The following is a 21,080-nucleotide window of genomic DNA, read 5'->3' as shown; positions in this document are numbered from 1 at the left end:
AACGCGTTGTCACGTTTTCACACCCCAGTCCAGTAGGTGGCAGAAAACCCCTTTTCTATTAATGTTTCAACGCCATACCATATAAGAAGAAGATTTGCCTGTTTGTTGTTAAATGACCGTTAAAGCAAAGCTATTTAATCTAATTCAGTCCTTTTTCGTACGATGTTCTGACTGTGGTCGACATGGCAGAGGAAGAGTTCACAGACATTAATGGCAACTTGATTTCTTTAGGCTGTCAAACCCACTCTGCTTTCTGCAGAGAGTTTACCGTCACCTCACCGAAACTGTCTTTGCGTAAGGTGATGGTCTACACCTGCTTCGTTTGGTTATTTGCTTATGCTGTATTTTTCTTCACAGAGGTAAGAACGTCTCATGCTGCAAGAAAATGAACACGTAGCTTATGTTCCGAGATTTTATTGCGCGACTAATGACTTTTTTTTTTTTTGATGAATAGAACACGACAGTCCTGTCGAGTGCCATCATCCTCACTCTGGTTGGGATGATGATTCATATTCACTTTGTGAAGGTGGACCACGAGACCCTTCTCGTAATTGGTTCCCTTGGTGTCCAGCTCTCTTCATCTTATGCATCCGGACGAGAAAGCACGATCTTCATCGAAATGAACAAACTGAAAGACATTGTGATCAACGAGGCTGTTTATATGGTAAACGTGAGGTATTTGCACGTTTGACATTGTGATCTAGAAACACCAAAAACATAATCGCCCTTGTATGTTTCCACCTCAGCACAGCATCATATACTACCTGTGCATTCTGATAAAGGACCCAGCGGATCCCGAGACGGTGACCAGTGTTGTTCCTCTTTTCCAGGTACGAAGCAGCTGCTGTTTTTTGATTGCAAAAGCAAGATTATAGCAATCTTTGGCATGTCAGTCTGTAAATTAACATGCTGCATTCTTCTGGCAGAGTTCAAAGCCTCGGCTGAATTGTTTGGTTCAAGTGTACAGGAGCTGTCAAGAGATTCTTGCACAGTCCAGATGACACCGAGGTAACTATTCATGTCATGCTTCATACTATGCAAGTTTTACATCATTGAAATTTTTGTGGCTATAAATAATTTATGGCACCGTTTCTTTTACAGAGTCTTTCTTTTGAAACAGGATAAAGATTTGGAAATCCCTTAAATGAACCATAAGTGTATTGTTGGTAGTTTTTGTATTGTCACCAACTCTATATTTAGTTGTTACGTCTAGTGGTTTGTTGGATACATGTTGCATCGATCAGCAAATTTAATGGGTCCTTTTTATATATAAAATTATATTTGGTCCTTTAAACGTTATTAAAAAAAATTAGTTTTATTAGTGCTTATGTTTTTTTTTTCATGTGAATTAGGTACACTCCTGTTTTTAATATTTGAACTTTGTAGTATGTTAGAAATTTTCTATATCAATATTCCCCTGAAAAGCTGATCGTTTTTTCCATCTGATTCTGACCTTTATTAGCCACTAGAGGGACATGTGTGCCAATTTTTTGGTAACTACAACCAAATCAGTTTATATAGATGAACTTGTTTTCCTTTTCTATTCTTTTAATCATGACATTTTTCTAGTCGCTGTATTAGTAGTTAATTTTTTTCCTATTTAAAAATCAAAGCATGAAACTGTTTTAATAAACATTTTATTACCTATTTACTTGATGCATGGATTGCTTGTTTGATTTAAGTGTAGCTAAGCTCTTATTGCAGGATCGCAAAGTTTTTGCGTTCCTTTAAAAGTAGTTGGAATTGAATTTACTGACTGATTTCTGAATTAACGTTTACATTTTAAATAGGAAGTGGAAATGTACTGTGGTGGTCTGTACAGAGTAGATGCTTTCTAGAGGTCAGACAACAGAAGGCAAGTGACGCTTTCTTGCAATATCAGTTTCACAGTATTTCTGGTGCACAGCTGTTGTGAACATCCATCACAATATAGCTCTTGCTGTGGTTTCGTGGAACACAAAACTTTTGTTGTCGACGTGTTTATTCTTATGTAGGATTCAGATCACTTTTACATATTCTGAGGAAATGTTTTCCATGCCACCTCTGTATTTAAATACCCTGCAAGTTCCTTATAGGAACTTGCTGTCTGTTGCATAGGCCCGTGTTAGAGTTGCCATTCAAGTTTACCTGTTTGGGGAAAAGGAAAGAGAAACCTCCCATTTGTTTATTTGTGTTCATGCTGCTTTGTATTTACACAAAGTAAAACGTTCCCTTCACTTTAAGAGCAACTGTCAGCAATGATTAAGAACACAAATTCCCCTTGTGTTTAAATTTAAGTTAACCTTAGATTATGGCTTTGTCGTTGTTGATAACCAAAGGAAATTAGTTTGAATGTTTTCCACTTTTTTTTTAATTAAAATGAATAATCAAAGTTTGGGTTACAACGAGGCAGTTTTTAAAAAAAAAATGGTATTACCACAAGATTCAACAATACGTGTTAACATGGTTGTAGTTTATAACATTATCACACGCAGACCTTTTTTGTGTGTTTTCATATTTTACGTTTAATTTATTTCTGTGATGGCAAAGTTGAGATCTCAGCAGCCATTACTCTAGCTGTTTGTGGCATGTAATTCTTCAGAAATCATTCTAATGCTGATTTACTGCTCAAAAGAAAATCATCAACAATGAAAACGGTTTATGAATAGAAATTTGTAAAGAAAAGCATTCGAGAGAGTAGTCTTTACTGCTTCGATCAGTTTAATGCATCCTTGCTAAAGTAATAATTTCTTCGAAGCCGCTAACCCCAAGCTTTTGTGTTGGCAATGTATATCCAGTTTACAGCTTTCTTCCCACTTCGGTGTAAAATGACTAAAAATGACAAGAATAGCTTTACATCTGAAGTACTACACGTTTTAACAGTAGAAATGTAATTCTTTATGAAGTTTTAAAACGAGCTTTTCAAAATTGTCCCTTTTTTACTTCTTCTGTAAGTGCCTTGTAACAAATTTTTGCTGCTGCCTTTTTTCTGTCAATAATCAACATTATCACAAATGCCGTCGATCGGGCTTAACTCGTACTGAAGTCAAGCTTGAGCCCAGATAGAACCTAAAGGTCAGAGTTCAGAGACCTTGTTGTTATTCAAATACGGTTTCCCATGTAGCATTGCTTCTTTCCCATCTGACCATTTGCAATGACCATTCCCGTAAAGGCTGAGAAAACAACTCAGGGGTTTGAAATGATCCTGTTAAGTTGCTGTGAAGATGCTCCTGACAGGATAATCATCCCTCCCGGAGGTGAGAACCTCCCAGGAACTCTGCTCGGGGGGTGTGTGTCAGTGGGGGGTTAGACCGTCCTACACCCTCCAGCCACCCAACGGAGCACATCATAAACAAGCCGTCCACCGTCACTTTCCCAATGATTTCAACTCTGTATGACCATAAAATATCAGTGTGTTTAGCTGCACGGATTGACATGTTTATACTGTTCCCTCCCGACCCAGTTAATTGGCGTTAACCACGGTTTATATCGTTGTGTATACATAAACACTAGAGGCACGTGAGCTCCCTTGGTTTATAAACTGAAGTACTCAAGTGATAAAACATGGCATTTTCGGCACAAGTGGGAGGAAGCCTCCTCAAGGGCTCTGTGTTGGGATTTTTTTAATGGATAAAAAATTAGATTAATGGATTATTAAAACGCAAAGGAAAAAGGTTCTTTAAGTAGCCTGACATGGTTTCCCTATGGCATCGATGGAAGAAACGCTTTTGTTTTTAAGCGTATATTTAAACGGAGACCCCTTGCGAGCGGATTTAACAGCTAAATCTTTGTGTGCATCTTTGATTTGCCTGAAGGATGGGCTGTTTTTTGGAGGGAAAACCAGTTGTGTGGGAAGGTGCAGGAACCCCTCTGTGATGGGAGTTCCCCTCATGACACTACTCTGCCTCCCTGTGGACTTTTACTATGTGCTAAGGTGTAACATTCACGGGCCATGAGGCAACACAGAAACACCCTGGTGATAAAATACGGACCTCTGCAGCGGCTGCCCTCTCTCAACCGTAATCTTCTTGTCATTGGCCACCATATTTTTCGTGTGCAGTTGCTAACTCATAGGCTGGACGTGCTTATGTTACCAGGAAGCGACATCAACCCTACCCAAGCTGTCTTTGTGTGCTTTTTTTGTATTGTGTAATAATATGCAAATAGTGCTGAGCAACACAATGCGGAAAATCTCATTCCATCTGATTCAGTTATTGACATCAGATATGCAAATCTAAAAATATCAGAATAAAAAAAAAAAAATTGGAGGTCGTTATAAAGCGTTTGAAAAGGAAGAAGGCTCGATAGCTTTATCCAGGAAGCTATACTGCTGTGCTTTTTCAATGCTCTCCATCCCCCATAAATCTCCGAATAACAAAACATTACTGGAACTACAACCAGAAAGCCCACCCCTTCAGCCTCAAGTTTTCATTTGAATCTCGGCTCAAAACTCGTCAGAGTCTCCTGATAAACGTGTGCAGAAACGTAGGGCAGGTGCTTTTGTCACTTGAACTGACTCACAGGAACTCGCAGCATTTTTTTAACTTGTTTTGCAATTTCTTTGTTAAAGTAGCACATAATAAAATGCATTTTTCGGCTTTTCTGTTAGATACTCAAGCTCTCTCTCTCTTTCCTGAGGTTGTTTGGACTGTGCGGTCTCCATCTGCCTCCCTGTGAACCTTCACCTAGAAATATCCACCAGATATCCTCTTAAATTAATTTCTCAAGTTTGCTGCTGCCAAGCCCCTGAGAAAGGCAGAGAGGGAATAAACAGTTTTTGTGATAGTAGGTCAGGCAGTACTGAAGCTGAAAGGCGACTCTATTAACTCATTATATAAAAAGGACAATTACAGTAGTTGTATTGACATAATTTTCTTTAAAATCCACACCCTGGAAGTTACTGTAAATAATCTGTTGGGAATAAATTATTGAGGTCAACAAAACTTTTGAACGGTAGTGTGTGACCCTTATAAAATTTACAGTTCCTTCTTTTCTAAAAGGCACTTTTGTAATAAAAAAAACAAGAATTGCAGCAATGTCATTTCCTCAAGGATTAATCTTAGGGCCTCAGTTTCATTGGAGCTTAATCATCTGTAGATATCATTGTCTAAGCAAGCGGATGTTGATGTGTTAACCCAGCTCTCTGCTCACATTACCTCACTAGCAGTTAGCTGATCTGAAGGCTGGGCCGATATACGTTCTTCCAGTCAAACCGGCTCTTTTGACTCGGTGGCTTTTAAGATGAGTGGTGAGAGAGAGAGCTTGTAAAGCCGGTCAGGTGAGCGTTCACTTTGTTAACAAATCTTAAGCCTTGTGCAGACTTCGTTTTAAACCATCAGTTTACCTCTTATCAATGACCTTTGGTCTGGATATACTTTATACTTCCATTAAGAGCCACGGTATGCGTTTCCACAGCTTGGTTAAATTCACCATTCGTAGGGCTGGATAGTGCTGATCATCCACTCGTTTGCAGAAGTTATCTTCAAACAATTAAAGAGGAAATTAGTTTGTTGTGACATCAAAGAAATTTTAGCTTCAGTGTTAAAGGAACACTTAACGTCTTTTTTTTTTTTAAAGACTGGCTAGTTATGGTATACTGGTGCTTCCAAATAATCCATTTAATTGCCTTTTCCCATTTTAATTATTAAAAATATGTAAAGCTCCTTTAAAAAACTGATTCCCATTCTTTCAGAATGAGTAAGCAAGAACCAGTCAAGTTTAAACGTTTGGTAAATGTCACTGAAAACACAGCTGACCCACATGCCAGTCCTGCATGCATTGCATTCTTAGAGTAATACTATGATTAGAGCTGACAGATGATAACACTGATGTCTGAACTTCGCTGATCATTCTTACAAAGGATTATACGTCTCTCGTATGCTTCCTTTTCTTAGCTCAATGTCAAGAACTTTATCCGACTTTGTCTTATAGCAGTGATCAGCAGCAACTACTTAAAATAGCCAAGTTGTCACTTCACTAATGACTTTTGGCTAAAGGAATACAAGGTAATTTCCCAAAACGTTTTTGTCTGAACAATGTCTTGTTTTTTTTTTCTGGTTCATTTGCTGCTACGAGCTATTTAAAGAAATAGTTCACCCAAAAATGAAAATGACCCCATATTTTACCATCCAAGGTGAATATGACTTTCTTCTTTCAGACAAACATAGTCAGAGTTTTATTTAAAAAATGATCCTGGCTCTTCCAATCTTGGCAATAGATAGCAACCATTATTTTAAAGCTTTGTTTACCGGATATATCCGCAAGTACTGCGATGTAAATCTAACCTATACGCCTTTTGGGGGGGGGGTCATCACAAGTTCTCTGAAGTAGATCAATGGGTTTTTGTAACAAAATTATTTCTAGTAACGTAAATGACTGACTGACTGACTGAGCGTCGAGTTTCGGATTCTTGACTGACTTGTAATTCTATGTATTATGCATGTCATAAGTTGTGCGGTACGTGGAGTCATAGGTCAGCCAAGAAGCCAGAACTCAGAGTTCTTTTGGACAATATCGGTTATTTACATTATGATGAAATAAAAATCAGAATCAAGCATTCTAGAATGCTTTGGTATCCTTGCAACATGAACTTCAGATTTCAGATTCATTTTCAAGCTGCTGGTACACAATTTGAATTGGTACACCTTTGTCGCTTATGAAATGAAAATGGTGGAGCAGCAGCTGGATATGTACAGATTAAGGGGAATTATAATTATAACAACATCCCTTTGTAACTTTACAAAACTTTCACTTGCAGAAAAAGGCTTACTAAAACAAAGTTATTGGTTTACTTTTTTCACGCTTCCTTGGTTCCACTGTAGATCTGATAACAGCACTTAAAACCTGGAAAAGTCACCTTTGAGATAAAAGTGGATAAAAAGGATATAATGTAAAAATTAAAACATACAGCGTTCTCGCTTATGAGCTTTCTAATGTGAAATGATGATTGAGGGACAGTGATGGCGTTCTTGTTATTAACAAGCCTTAGCAAGCTTGTGAGAATTCATGCGACTTGATGCACCATTGGTAAACATGTTCTGATGTCAGCTTGTCGTCTCTCTCTGTACTGGCTCGGGTGGTTGAGAAGTGTGGGATACTGTTGGTTGTTGTTATCGTCTTGTCCTTACTTGCAGTTGCGCCACTCATTTGGCTCGTGAGGCTGCACCCCCACCCCTACATGCAAAGTGTGAGAAAGGCACCGCCTCCTGATTCTCACCCTTGATGGACCTATCATAATTAATTCACTTATCTTTACAGAGGCATCTCATCATTACAATAAAGTTATTGATGTTTCTGAAACTTTGTATTGGCTGTTTGCGTTGCCAGTTTTAGGATGTGCATATGACTCCAAGCTTCTTAACTCAAATGAAGTGACCGATTCTGAATGCTTTACAGCAAACTGAACCGAAGACTTGACTTCCACATTAGCTGCAGCCTTAATGAAGCGTTTCTCTGCTAAGTACAAAAAGCCATAGAAATCACATTGACTTTTTTTGTCAAAAATTTTTAAAATATTAATTTAATTAGGATTTGGTATTTTCTTTGTGGATCTTTTGCTGTTGTACAAAAGCTCTTTAAATAACTTAAAGTTATATGGACGTGCAATATCTGTCAGCCAATCAAAATGAGCTGTGGCACTGCGTTATCCACCTTATTTTGCAACATGAAACTAAGCTGACTTCACTGATTCATTTTATATAGAATATTATTGTCTTTTCTAACAATATTATAGTCTTTTCTATGCTATCTTTTTTTATCGTTTTAAAATATCCTCACTGAATGAAAGTGAAAGAAATTAAGAAAAAAACCCTAACCTTTCTTTTTAACTTATTTATCAAAGAATCTTTAAATAATTTTGTGTCCAGCTGTGTCCAAACATTGATTATAAATCAGCATATTATAGATCAGCTTATTAGAACGATTTGTGGAGGATTATGCTGAATAATTATGCTCGAGTAATTATGCTGAAAAGTCTGCTTTTCTTTACAGGAATAATTTCAAATGGTAAATGTCCCCCCTTCCCCTCAATTTATGATCAAATAAATGCAGCCTTGATGAGCGTAAGAAATGTCTTTAAAAAATAATTTAAAAATCGAATAAATCCCAAACCTTTGAGTAGCACTGTGTGTGTGTGTGAGTGTGTGTGTGTGTGTATTGTGCACACACACAACAATGCTATCAAATGATTAATCATGTCCAAAATATGTTTTTTTTCTATAGTTATTTTCTATAATGAATTTTTCTATATGTAATGATATAATCAATTTGTCATTTAGATGCTTTTACATTTTGTATTAATATTTTGAATTAGTTTAGTGCATTTTGAATTGTACTGGTTTTTTTTTCTTAATTTTAGTTACAGTTTTAGTAATCTTGTTTTATGTTTGTAATTTATTTCTTTTTTTATACATATTTTTCACCACAAGCTGGTCACAGTGTGCTTTGGGATTGTCATTTCTGCGACATCAGTGTGATGCTGTGGTAAAATTAGCCTTAGAAGATAATTATAATTTCCTTTTGGAAATCAAATGCAGCGTAGTGAAATGTCAGCATAAAACATGCTTGTGACAACACAATCTTTGTGTTTGTGTTGATCAAGATGGATGTTTTGTCGGTCAGACTAAGCAGATCGTTGCTCAATGGGTTTCAAAAGGTCAAACTATAACATGGGCAAGAACGAAATGTCAATGGCATAAGAGCCGCGGAATTGATTCAGATCAATGGTCAAAATGATACCATCACATTGAACAGTCCAATCAAGGCTTATATCAAATCTTTGAAGCCATTATCAGCTCATCTGTCTTGTAAAATGAGACCAATTTGAGGATCAGTAATGATTTCGTTGAAGACGGACATTTGGAATTCATTGACTGTACTATTGCAGATGATGAACTGCTATTCTCTAATGAGCCAATCCATTATCTATGTGTTATCAAGCAATCAGTGTTTGCAGGATCACATGACTTCTTACCAGTTGTCTATCAGTACAGCCAGCAACAGATTTAACAGGATTCTGTCTTACAGTACGTGTGTGAGAACTGAAACCATAACAGCTTATAAGCCACACACCCGAAACTGTGGATGAATCAAATAAACATGACAGTGAGTGTGGGAGTGTGTAACGTTACTGCCTACAGGCAGTTCAGCAGACAACAGCTGTGAGACAAGCACAAGCCCTCCAGCTGTCCGTTATCAAACTTCCCTGTGCTTCAGGGAGATTTTCTACAACAATATTTGCTATCTAATTATAAAGATTTGCTTAAGTTATTCATTTATAGTTAAAAGCATCATGTTTAACTAATTAAAATGTTTTAGTGTCAGTTTGCAAAGCCAACAAGGATTTGTTCTGTATGTAAAGAAAGTTTAAACACATGAAACACACTAAACAAAAACTTATTATATATATATTTAATGCATCGACTTTAAGTTATAGTTTTAGGAATGTAATGTAAAACAATTGAACAAACTGAACAATTGAAATAAAACTGAAGTTAAATAAAATATAATAATATTATTAGATAAAACTTAACTTAGACAACTAGTGAAGTTGAAGACTAATATATATATATATATATATATTTTTTTTTTTATATAAAAATATATACAAATAGTCATATCAGACTTAACTCGGGTTGATCGGTTATTCAAATTAAAATGTTGGCGTCATTTAGTCATGTGTTTCTTAAATGAGAAATAGTGCATTGACAACTAGTAAAGCTAAAGTGACATAATTATTAAAACTAAATAAAATATTCAAATGACATAATTAAAATGATTAAAATAAACTAAAATGCAACTGAAAATAGATACCCTAGCAACTCACTTAAATCGCACGAACACAAATCGCAAAACCGCTAAACAGCTAGCTTGTTATTCAATGGCTGATAAAATGCAAAAACCTAGTAAGTACTTGAAAGAATGAGGTAAATATCATTTTGAAAGCAAAATTTGTAATATTCAAACCAAAACATTGTGTTAATACATGAAAACAATAATAAAAGTTCAAATAAGTCCCAAAGACCTGTGCATCATCATCATCTCTGTCGATCAGCCTCAGGCACTAACAGTAATGGGTGATTTAGCTGACCAGGAACAGCCCGGGTCTGTGACTGTGTACCTGGCTCCTCTCAGGAGGCCTGTAGCTAAATGTGACAGGAGTGAAACTCACTGAAACTGGCAGCGCGCCAGAGAAGGCACTAGTCAGTTTGGTCTGAGGCCTGGGAAAGGGGGCGGGCAAGAAATCTAACAAAGAGGTGAGTAACCGTTTCTTTAACCACAAAGTGAGATGAACACCTCACCACTCATGGGAACCTAAACCTGTCAGGCCTGGCCTCTGTTGCTCAACATGTGGAAAGCGGTATCATGCTAGACTCCAAAGCACAAATGCATCCTCACGGAAACGTAGGTGTGTGTGAACACGACTGAATTTACAAGCAGTGGAGATTAGTTTAATTATTTCATGTCAGGCTAATTATAGAAATTTGATATTTCTTGATTTCCTGTAGTTCCCCGGCTTTTTACTTAGAATGTGTTCGCTATCTTGGTAAAATAGATGTAATAAAAAGTATTGTGTTGTTTGATTCCACTCATTCTGTGGTCTAACAAACATAAGACCATTTGATGTGTCATATTGTTAGGAGTGGCGACACCTAATGAAGTCCTCGTAATCCATAATGGTTCACTTCAGTGCAACAGGAATTGTGCAACTCATTTAAACGTGATTGCTCTTCAGGTAGAAAGAGCGTAATCCCAAAGTGGAAGTGATTCATTGTTTTTCGGCTTTGTTGCAGCAGTAGTGAGCAATGCCATCATGCACATGACGATTTCACTGTGATGTTTCTCACTTAAACGGGTACTAATGGCAGCAGATATTTCTGTAATTCAACATGGCATTCAGTGTTTTCTGAGACGTGTGAAAGTTTCAATGTAAACTGTTATGATAGAAATATGAATTTTATTAGAAAACTATAGCTTGTCAAGACACTTTAAATGCTGGCACTATATTATAGCTTTGCCTGGAAGCTTTAAGAACATCGTTGCTCACCGATGAATCGTCTGCAGTAAATGGGTGCCGTCAGAATGAGTTCAAACTGCCGATGAAAACCTAATATTGACGAATAACTCGGGTTCATCAGTTCACTCAAAAATTAAAATTTTGGCATCATTTAGTCACCCTCAAGTTACCCCAAACCTATATAAGTTTCTTTCTTTTGTTTAACACGAAAGAAAATATTTTGAAGAATGCTAGTGACCATAATGCTTCACTTGCTGGTAGCCGTTGACTCCCAAGCTATGGAAAAAATACTGTGGAAGTCAGCGTTAACAAAATAACAGAATTACTTTTTTTTTGGTTCACTATAGTAGTCTTTAGTATTGTGAATTTGTAATATACAAAATCATAATTAATATTTTACATTGTTAATTGAGAGGCTGTAGTGCAATGTGTATTAACTGTAGACAGTTTGTATTCTAATTCTGATGGCACCCATTCACTGCTGAGGAACCGGTGGTAAACATGTTTTGTTCTAATAAAGAAATAATAATAAAAACTCTAATAAAAACTCTACATCTAGGATATTCTGAGGGTGTATACATTTTTGCAAGAATTAAGCATTTTTTTAAAAAAGAAGAGAGAGAAAAAAATATATATATATATATATATATATATATATATATATATATGAATGAACTTTTGAATGTGTAACTTTGAGTAGCACTGTGAAAAAATGTCTAGCAAATGTAAAAGTCTGAATATACATACAGTACAAATATACTGAATTTCATTTTGAATAGTTAAACAACAGAAATAAGCCCTTTGTATCCTGTTTACACTTCAAGGGTACGCAGGCGAAATCCTCTCCCACATTCATTCAAAGTCACAGCTTGAGACCTTGAAGCAGAGAAGTGTGAGTTCACAATGTATTCATATTCCTGCAGTCCCTGACACTTCTCTGTGTCTCATTTACACCCTCCGAAGATTTTAACAGGACCATTTACATCAAGTACTCACACTGTATGGAAAGCGTATTCTGATCTCTAACATTTGTTTGCTATGTACATAGTTTAGTAGCACATAAAGCAATGTTTGTTCTCACACCCACATATTTAATTTAGTCATTTAATTACTTTTAATAATCAAATGAAACATTCACAAGTACATTTATAGTTAAAAAAAAAAAATACTGATACATTGCTCATATTTTTTAAATATTTCTTGTACACCAAATCAGCCTATAAAAACAATTTATGAAGGATCATTGAAGACTGGAGTAATGACTGCTGATTCAGCTTATATATATATATATATATATATATATATATATATATATATATATATATATATATTAATAGAAGTTATTTTAATTTTATTTCACAATATTATAGTTTCTGTTGTATTTTTGGTTGAATAAATGCAGCCTTGTTGGGCACAAAAGACACTGAAAAAAATGAATGATATAACTTAACCGAGCTCAAAAATGCAATTAGGGAACAATCTCCATTTTCATCATGTTATTTATTTAATATTTAAGAGAAACACATGATCATGTAAATAAACAACTTTCACATATAACACTTATAGCAGAAAAAAAAGAAAAGAAAACAGGGAACTTGCATAGTTGCGTTGGGAAAACAGCATTGGAAATGTATTTTGCCCTTTAAATTTATTTTTAGATTATGCAAAGAAACACTGAAGGAGAAGCTGTGAAAAGTGCTGCTTGAATTTGATCAAAAAGGCAAAACGGTAGTGAAGACAGATAAAATGATCAAGCGGTACATCCTTCTTGCCTGAGGCATCAAAACAGAACAGTTAAAACTGTTTAAAAAAATAACTGTTAAAACAAACAGCATTTTACTATAACTTCCACAAGAAGCATATTTGTAACAGAGACAGTATTGTTTACCCTGCGAAAAGCACACACTGTCAGTAAAGCATTAAAAAACAAACATAACCAAGCTATGGCTTCACAAAATGGGCTGGGCTTCTATACATTCGTCTGTGTGTGCGCTCTGACAATACATTTGCACAAGGGAAGATGCTAAAGCCGTCTTAGGAAACCAGGAAAAACCTTGCCGAATTTTCCCCCGGACGTAGGAAACCGTTTTCACACAAGCCTAATAATCTTATCTTGCCAATTTGCAAGACAATCCCCATCTAAGGTTTATCAGGAGAACAGGCTGAATCATTGTAAGAGTGATGTCGGATTTATACGGTCACAGGCCCCTAAGAAGGAGACATCTCACACATCAGCCCGTTGCATATGAAAGAGTCTGTCTAAGTAGGGCTCGACACAAAAGAGATAAGACAGATACCCGCTCTTGTTCCCTCGACCATCAGAGACTTCTCCACGTGAGCACCATTCAAGCTTTGAATAGGCAGCTATCCAGCTCATGCAAATCCATTCATTTACATATGGTGGGTGCTCTTTGGGAGCAAAAAATGATTTAAGGAGTAGTTGTCTCTAGTCTTTCTTCATAAAGTGTGTATCAATCTTACAGCAAGTGTCACTTATGCAGCTTGCGTGCTCCGTTAACTTTGTGTCGAGTAACACGGGACGTTTTCCACAGATCAAACAACTCCGCCCACAAAATAAAGCTAAATAACCGTAGGTAAACGCATTGTCCAAAATAAATTAACATCTCATGTAAACAGTCCACACACTTCGACCCACGGGGTCAGATGAAGCAGAAGAACTTCTTCCAGCTGCATTTGGAAAAAGCTTTGGCTCGTCTGTCTGATAGCCTCAGTTTTTTGGCCTTCCTGGCTTTGTGTTTAATAGCCGCGAATATCGCCGCGTCGAAGGCCTCCTTTAGGTTCTTCTGGGTAAGGGCCGAACACTCCACGTACTCGGCGGCCCTGATCTTCTCGGCGAGGCTCCGCGCCCGCGAGCTGAACACGGGTTTGACCTTGTACCTATCCAGGTCTATGAGAACGTTAACGTCCAACAGAAGGTCCGACTGGGTTCCTACTAAAATGATGGGGGAGGACGGGTTACACGCACGAATCTCAGGGATCCATTTCTTGGTTATGTTCTGGAACGACGTGGGGTTAACCACACTGAAGCAGAGAAGGAAGACATCCGTGTGTGCGTAAGACAGAGATCTGAATTCATCAAATTCTTCCTGCAAGTCAAAGACAGAGACAGATAAGAACGCTTTTGTTTGACATTTTAACCGAATGTACTTTTCAATACAGAAAACGTTCTTAAGCTCGCTTCCAATTGACAAAGTTCACAAGCTTTTTAAACCAAGTTATTAGTTAACATTATTCTCTTTGATTAAATTTAGCACAGATTAACAAAGTTACCTGTCCAGCGGTGTCCATCAGCTGAATCCGCACAGGGGTCCCATCCACCTGAACCTGTCCTGAACAAGCATAACACTCTTTATGTTTTCATCCTCATAATTCATCCAATGACTTTAATTTAACCACCAGGGTTTTGAAAGTTGGCCAAAGATCATCCCCTTACCTGAGAAGACGTCAAAAGCCGTCTGTTTGTAATCCGTAGGGTATCCATTGGTCGTGTAGCTGACAATCATACTGGTCTTCCCGACCGCACCGTCCCCGACCAGCATACAGCTGATGCCGGGCTCCAGCTCGTCGTCCTGCTCCAAGCACACGGACGGAACTCTTGACTCGTGGTAAAAGTAATCCATTTGAGGTGGCATGTCCAACAATTAAAGCCAAGAAGAACTGTCTTCAGGAAAACTTTGTAAACTCCACGGTATCGGGTGGTGTCTTTGTTGAGACTGATGGGTGACTCATTACTTTCGCAGCTCAAAAGCTGACTCTGTCTGATCGGTGACGGATCTCTCCGTGCCTTTTCAATCGGCGACTCGGAGAGGCTTGACTTTGCATAGCCACGCCCACCGCTGTCCCAGGCCTCAGTGGAAATAACACAAATCTTTGGGTTTGAACACATGTAAGCTGTTTAACGATTCCTTAACGATTTTAATCCTAAACGATTCTCGGTAAAACGAGCGCACGCCTTTTCTAAACGGTTAAAATAAATGCGTTTCATCGCTATGCATTTTGATAGACCCTTTAAATATTAAACGAAAGCGTAGAATACGCAGTGTCCTGAGGCGTTTTGTGCTGTTTTCACAGAGTCATCACCTTTAAGAGGAAAAACTGGAATTAAACCTCCCCGGTCGATTGACTAGTTAAACACGAGCCGTGTACAAATGTTAAAAATAAAGACAGTCTGCAATTTTCATGTTTGTTTTTTCTTTCTTTCTCTTTTTCGGCCTGTGTGTTTGCATCTAGATTTAAAAGAAATAATTTCCACAGTTTAGCTTTTTTTTTTTTAAGTTGGCAAGATACGAATAAGCATAATTTTAATATTATTTATACTGCCGCGATATTTAATTGCGCATGCATATTCAATAATTAACTAAACAGTGCCACTACGTGGACTGATTAAGAAAAACGGTGAAGTTTGTCATGTGATCACATGATACTCATCAGCTGACCGAGACAGCAACGCACACAACACAACTCGTTCTCTTAGTGTTGTCCTTATTCACTATATAAACTATAACTTACAGCTCGCTTACTTTTTATTTTGCATTTGTTTTAGTTCCGGTATACATTAATTAGCACATACCCGAGGCGTTGCCTGTAAAAGAGCTTTTGAACTGGGTATTTAGCTCACATGCTAGCGTGTTATGGGTGGGAACAGCAGCTAGGCGTACTGTACATCTTTACGTGCAATGTGAACGCAGCCTCAGTTTTTGTCGTTCGTACTGTCGTTTTGTGAATATCTGAACATTTGCAATGGCATCTATTCTGGATCAATACGAAGATTCTCAGAACATCCGTCAACACAGCCGCGTGTCAGCGGCCAACATTGGGATAACCCATTCAGGTACAAGCTTATGCGTCTAAGTTGCATCATTTAGGATATTGCAGGCATTGTGATTGTGCAGTCTGGGGTACTTAACGTTTTTGTCTTTTTTGCGAAGGGTTTGTGAACGTGAGGTTGGAGGAAGAGAAACCTATTTTCAACAAGCAGCGCATCGATTTTTCACCTCCCGAAAAAATCAACCACTTATCAGTGTGCAACAACCAGTTATGCATGAGTCTGGGGAAGGACACCCTGCTGAGGTAAAGCTGCAATTTCTCAACCCTTATGTTATCAGCAACTGGTTAATTGGCATATTTTGCAGCTGATATGTTTTGCATTGATTGGTTTATGTAACGTTACACGCAATTAGTGATTAATGTGTATTTTATTGCTGAATATTTAAAGGCGTTTAGGATGTGGACCATTAAAGGCAGTTCTCTTTGAAATGCTAATGTAATCTGGTCAGAGTCTGTTTAAGTGGGATAAAGATAACTTAAACTGCCTTTAATTTGTGTCCTTGTGAGAAACAGTTTATGATTAACGTGCATTATACATGCCATTACAATATGTATAGGATGAATTCCTGTAACTTGATCTCAAAGAGATCAGAGGTATTTAAAAAGCAGTATTGTAGCCTAATTTGCTGACATACATGTTGTGTTTCAGAATTGATCTTGGAAAACCTGATCAGCCAAATCAGATTGAACTGGGAAGAAAGGATGATAGCAAAGTGCACAAACTTTTTCTAGATCCTACAGGTAATCACGTGCCGATGGTCACACCTTGTTGTAAGAAGGCATAAAGGCATTTGGGTCATCTGTTACACATAAGTGGTCTGATTAGATTTCCATTGGAATTAGTATGATAAAAGTAACATCCCAAAGTAGTTTTAAAAGATGTGAACTGGGAAATTCAATTAGGAAAATGCATATGCTTGGAAACTAGTACATTAGATAATTAATTAATTAATTTGATATAAGTACATTAGTTTTTGATGTGATTTATATTATGTAATGCTCTAAAATGCATCCCATTAAGAGAAACCAATTATCTTTTTAAACCTGGCATTATGATCTGTCCTGTGTGATCCATTCACAAATAGTCAGGTGAAATGCAGCAGTGTTTGCACATGGTAACGTAAAATAAAAAAAGAATAGCAAAAAATGAAGTGCAAATTTCTAGATGCAAATATAAAGTAATTTCAGAAAAACTTAAAATTGTAAACTTTTTTTTTTTTTTTTTTTTTTTTTTATCAGAAAGTTGTTTTGTTTAAAGCTAAAACCAGAAAATTTCTTTTTGGCACATTTTTTTAAAAAAATGTAGTAGAAAAAAACACAAATAACATGAGAAAAAATTTTTTTTTTTTGGTTCATTTTTTTCCCCTGTCACGCCATAGAACACAGATGAGTCAACAGCCGAAATATATACCTGTAAATATAAAAACTCTTTTCGGCAGTGTTAACTGACAAGTGATTAGGCTCATGAGAAGGATTAGCTTTTACAATACAAATACAACATGGTCATTTTAAAACACATTTACACCCATGTTTAGCATTGACTTAAGATGGATCTTATACCAGATGTAAACTGGATCAAAAGCTCAGGTCTGGTATTTTTATTTTAGTGTTGAGCCGATTAAATGTACTTATTGTCTGTAAAATGACCTTATCGATTGTCTTACAGGGTCACATTTAGTCATCTGCCTAACCACAAACGAATGTGTATACCTAAACCGAAACACTCAAAAGGTCCGAAGCCTGTCACGATGGAGAGGCCACTTGATTGAAAGCATAGGATGGAACAAATTAATCGGCTCGGAGACCAACACCGGGCCGATTCTGGTCGGCACCAGCCAGGGAATCATCTTTGAAGCGGAAATCTCTGCCTCAGAGGCCACTCTGTTCAACACTAACCCAGACCAGTACTTCAGACAGGTTCACTCCCTAGAAGAGGATGGTAAACCAGCTCCGGTTTGTTGCCTTGAGGTGGAACGCGGCTTGGAATCCAAGTACTTCATTGTTGCGACCACGCGGAAACGCCTGTTCCAGTTTGTAGGAAAGCTGGCAGAGGGATCCGAGCAGCAGGGTTTCAGCTCCATCTTCGCCCAGAACCAGGATCTCCTGCCCAGCTTCCAGGAGTTTCCAGTCAACATGGGCTACAGTGAGATTACATTCTACACATCCAAATTGCGCAGTTCCCCAAAGACCTTTGCATGGATGATGGGAAATGGGGTCTTGTATGGACAGCTGGACTACGTGCGGCCTGACTCTCTACTCAGTGATGTTCAAGTGTGGGAATACACCTCAGACATCGATTTAAACTCTGTCAAGCCCATCTCCATAGTACTCACCCAGTTCCACTTTCTGCTACTGCTTCCAGACCGCGTCAAGAGCATCTGCACTCTGAACGGACAGGTAGTGCACGAAGAAAAGTTTTTTCCGGAAAAGTTTGGCTGTCTAAAAAAGATGATCAAAGATCCAATCACTGGGCTGGTGTGGATCTACACGGAGAAGGCTGTGTTTCGCTACCACATCCAGAGGGAGGCACGGGACGTTTGGCAGATGTACATGAACATGAATAAGTTTGACCTGGCTAAAGAGTACTGCAAAGACAGGCCAGAATGCCTAGACATGGTGCTGGCCAAAGAGGCGGAGCACTGCTTCCAAAACAAGCGCTACCTAGAGAGCGCCAAATGCTACGCTCTCACTCAGAATTACTTTGAGGAGATTGCACTGAAGTTCATCGAAGCCAAACAAGAGGAGGCCTTGAAAGAGTTTCTGATTAAGAAGCTGACCAACCTCAAGCTTACTGAGAAGACTCAGATCACCCTGTTGGTCACCTGGCTGACAGAACTCTATCTGAACCGGCTCGGTCAACTGGAGACCGATGACGGCAAACAACACCTCTTTCTGGAGACCCGTGAAGAGTTCCGCACCTTTCTTAAAAGCCCCAAACATAAAGACTGCTTCTACAACAATCGCAACACCATCTACGACCTGCTCGCTAGTCACGGTGACGTGGACAACATGGTGTATTTCTCAGTCATCATGCAAGATTACGAGCGTGTCATATCTCATTACTGCCAGCATGATGACTACAGTGCAGCCTTAGATGTTCTCTCCAAACACTGCAATGACAAGCTCTTTTACAAGTTCTCCCCGGTCCTCATGCAGCACATCCCAAAAAAGGTGGTCGATGCATGGATTCAAATGGGAAACCGGTTGGATCCGAAGAATCTGATCCCAGCGCTGGTGAACTACAGCCAGATGGGCAGCATGCAGCAGATAAACGAGACCATCCGGTACATGGAGTTCTGTGTGTATGAGCTGGATGTCAAAGATGAAGCCATTCACAATTACTTACTGTCGCTTTATGCCAAACACAAGCCAGATGCTTTATTGCAGTACCTCAAACAAGCAGGAACGCATGTCTCCGACATCCACTACGACTTAAAATATGCCTTGCGCCTTTGTGCTGAACATGGTTACCTGCAGGCCTGTGTTTTGGTTTATAAGATTATGGAGCTGTATGAGGAAGCTGTGGATCTAGCTCTACAAGTATGGGTGCTTTTATACTCTTTACATTCTCTTTTAAATTTATGTCATTGATTACACACCCTCATGTTGTTCCAAACCTGTATGACCTTAAGATGGTTTTTCATGAAATCCAAGATCTTTCTGACCCTTTCTGAATCTTTCTGAAGTCAACTGACATGTCCAATGCCCAGAAAGACAGTAAGGCATCTTTCAAATATCACATGTGACATCAGTGTTTTAACTGTGATGTTATGAAGATTGGAGCATACCATTTGTGTGGGAGGAAATAAAGTAAAAAGAAATAAAAAACTTTTCTCAACAATTTCTTCAGTCTTCAGTCCCATTTAAAAGAATACTCATGTGTATCCAAACCCTCTCGGATTTCATCTTCCAGGTTTGGAATGACTTGAGGGTGATTAATTAATGATGATTTTTATTTTTAGGTGAACTATCCCTTTAAAATGGTCTGTATTGGGATAATTACACATTTACATTTATAAAAATTCCTTTTCTTTTAGGTGGATGTAGATTTGGCCAAGTCTTGCGCCGACCTTCCAGAGGATGACGAGGAGTTGAGGAAGAAACTGTGGCTGAAGATTGCTCGTCATGTGGTTCAGGAAGAGAAAGATGTCAAGAAGGCCATGAACTGTCTGTCCAGTTGCAACCTTCTTAAGATCGAGGACATCTTGCCTTTCTTTCCAGATTTTGTCACGATAGATCACTTCAAAGAGGCAATTTGCAACTCCCTTGAAGAGTACAACCAACACATCGAGGAGCTGAAGCAAGAAATGGAGGAGGCCACAGAAAGTGCCAAACGCATCCGTGAAGACATCCAGGAGATGAGGAACAAGTACGGTGTGGTAGAGTCTCAGGAAAAGTGTGCCACTTGCGACTTCCCCTTGCTCAACAGACCTTTCTATCTTTTCCTGTGTGGACACATGTTCCATTATGATTGCCTCTTACAGGAAGTCATCCCTCACCTCTCTGCCTATAAGCAGAATAAATTAGAGGAGCTTCAGAAAAAGCTGGCAGTGACCACGCAGACCACCAAATCCAGGCACAGGCCCAAAGAGGAGGATACAGTCAGCTTAGGCAAGGGCCAAGGAAGCAGAGAGCAGATCAAGTCTGACATTGATGACATCATAGCATGTGAGTGTGTCTACTGTGGTGAGCTCATGATCAAATCCATTGACAAGCCTTTCATAGATCCACAGAAGTTTGATCAAGAGATGTCCAGCTGGCTCTGAAGGACACACTTCTCCATGAGTTCATTTGAGGTCTGCACAATAATTCTGTTTTATACATTGTACATATACTGACAAATAACCATCTGTGCATTGTGAAAGTTGTACTTTATTTAGAATGTTACATGCTGAATTATTAACAATGAGTATTAACAGATATGTACTGTACAAACAGCCTTCTTTGATTTTATGTTGCTTTCTTGGATCACTGGTCACTTGAAAATGTAATATGCACTTGTTTTCATTTTGCATTATGAATAATATAAATAATGTTTTTTTTTATGTATGCAGCAAAAAAGAATAAATGATTGCTATTTGACCAGACTTTTTGTTTTGATGCATTGTTATGGAACAAAGCTATAAAGGGATTACTCCTTACCTTTTTTTGGAAAATGTTTTCATTTCATAAAGAAAAATGATAAATTTTGGTGAAGCCAGTAAGAATAATAAAAAAATTAAGCCTATTTACATTTTTC

General features: G+C 38.1%; 3 protein-coding genes across 3 annotated transcripts; 2 read left to right on the top strand and 1 right to left on the bottom strand.

The window, feature by feature from the left end:
- The first annotated feature begins 64 nt into the window (after positions 1-64).
- pigh (phosphatidylinositol glycan anchor biosynthesis, class H) lies at positions 65-1,656 on the top strand. The gene is made up of 5 exons (XM_043219751.1): positions 65-359; positions 455-664; positions 747-830; positions 927-1,008; positions 1,102-1,656. Exons 1-4 carry the CDS (start codon positions 183-185, stop codon positions 999-1,001), a joined length of 546 nt encoding a protein of 181 aa, XP_043075686.1. The 5' UTR covers positions 65-182; the 3' UTR covers positions 1,002-1,008; positions 1,102-1,656.
- Positions 1,657-12,474: 10,818 nt separating this feature from the next.
- On the bottom strand, positions 12,475-14,809 carry rhov (ras homolog family member V). The gene is made up of 3 exons (XM_043219338.1): positions 14,448-14,809; positions 14,285-14,343; positions 12,475-14,100 (listed from the first exon to the last, which is right to left on the bottom strand). Exons 1-3 carry the CDS (start codon positions 14,644-14,646, stop codon positions 13,654-13,656), a joined length of 705 nt encoding a protein of 234 aa, XP_043075273.1. The 5' UTR covers positions 14,647-14,809; the 3' UTR covers positions 12,475-13,653.
- Positions 14,810-15,421: 612 nt separating this feature from the next.
- vps18 (VPS18 core subunit of CORVET and HOPS complexes) lies at positions 15,422-20,928 on the top strand. Its single transcript, XM_043219337.1, has 5 exons — positions 15,422-15,845; positions 15,943-16,084; positions 16,491-16,582; positions 17,508-19,381; positions 19,879-20,928. The coding sequence occupies exons 1-5, from the start codon at positions 15,755-15,757 to the stop codon at positions 20,605-20,607; spliced, it is 2,928 nt and encodes a 975-aa protein (XP_043075272.1). The 5' UTR covers positions 15,422-15,754; the 3' UTR covers positions 20,608-20,928.
- Positions 20,929-21,080: the final 152 nt, after the last annotated feature.

Source organism: Puntigrus tetrazona, chromosome 20 (genome assembly GCF_018831695.1).
Source record: "Puntigrus tetrazona isolate hp1 chromosome 20, ASM1883169v1, whole genome shotgun sequence".
Classification (NCBI taxonomy): domain Eukaryota; kingdom Metazoa; phylum Chordata; class Actinopteri; order Cypriniformes; family Cyprinidae; genus Puntigrus; species Puntigrus tetrazona.
Note: the sequence above shows the minus strand (reverse complement) of the source record. Positions and strands in the feature narration are given on the sequence as shown.

Coding starts and splice junctions, on each gene's coding strand:
- vps18 (XM_043219337.1), top strand. CDS start 15,755: ATGGCATCTATTCTGGATCAATACGAAGATTCTCAGAACATCCGTCAA. Junction 15,846..15,942: donor CATTGGGATAACCCATTCAG/GTACAAGCTTAT, acceptor TTTTTTGCGAAG/GGTTTGTGAACGTGAGGTTG. Junction 19,382..19,878: donor CTGTGGATCTAGCTCTACAA/GTATGGGTGCTT, acceptor CTTTTCTTTTAG/GTGGATGTAGATTTGGCCAA.
- pigh (XM_043219751.1), top strand. CDS start 183: ATGGCAGAGGAAGAGTTCACAGACATTAATGGCAACTTGATTTCTTTA. Junction 665..746: donor TCAACGAGGCTGTTTATATG/GTAAACGTGAGG, acceptor TTTCCACCTCAG/CACAGCATCATATACTACCT. Junction 831..926: donor GTGTTGTTCCTCTTTTCCAG/GTACGAAGCAGC, acceptor TTCTTCTGGCAG/AGTTCAAAGCCTCGGCTGAA.
- rhov (XM_043219338.1), bottom strand. CDS start 14,646: ATGCCACCTCAAATGGATTACTTTTACCACGAGTCAAGAGTTCCGTCC. Junction 14,344..14,447: donor GGCTTTTGACGTCTTCTCAG/GTAAGGGGATGA, acceptor ATGCTTGTTCAG/GACAGGTTCAGGTGGATGGG. Junction 14,101..14,284: donor TGATGGACACCGCTGGACAG/GTAACTTTGTTA, acceptor TTTGACTTGCAG/GAAGAATTTGATGAATTCAG.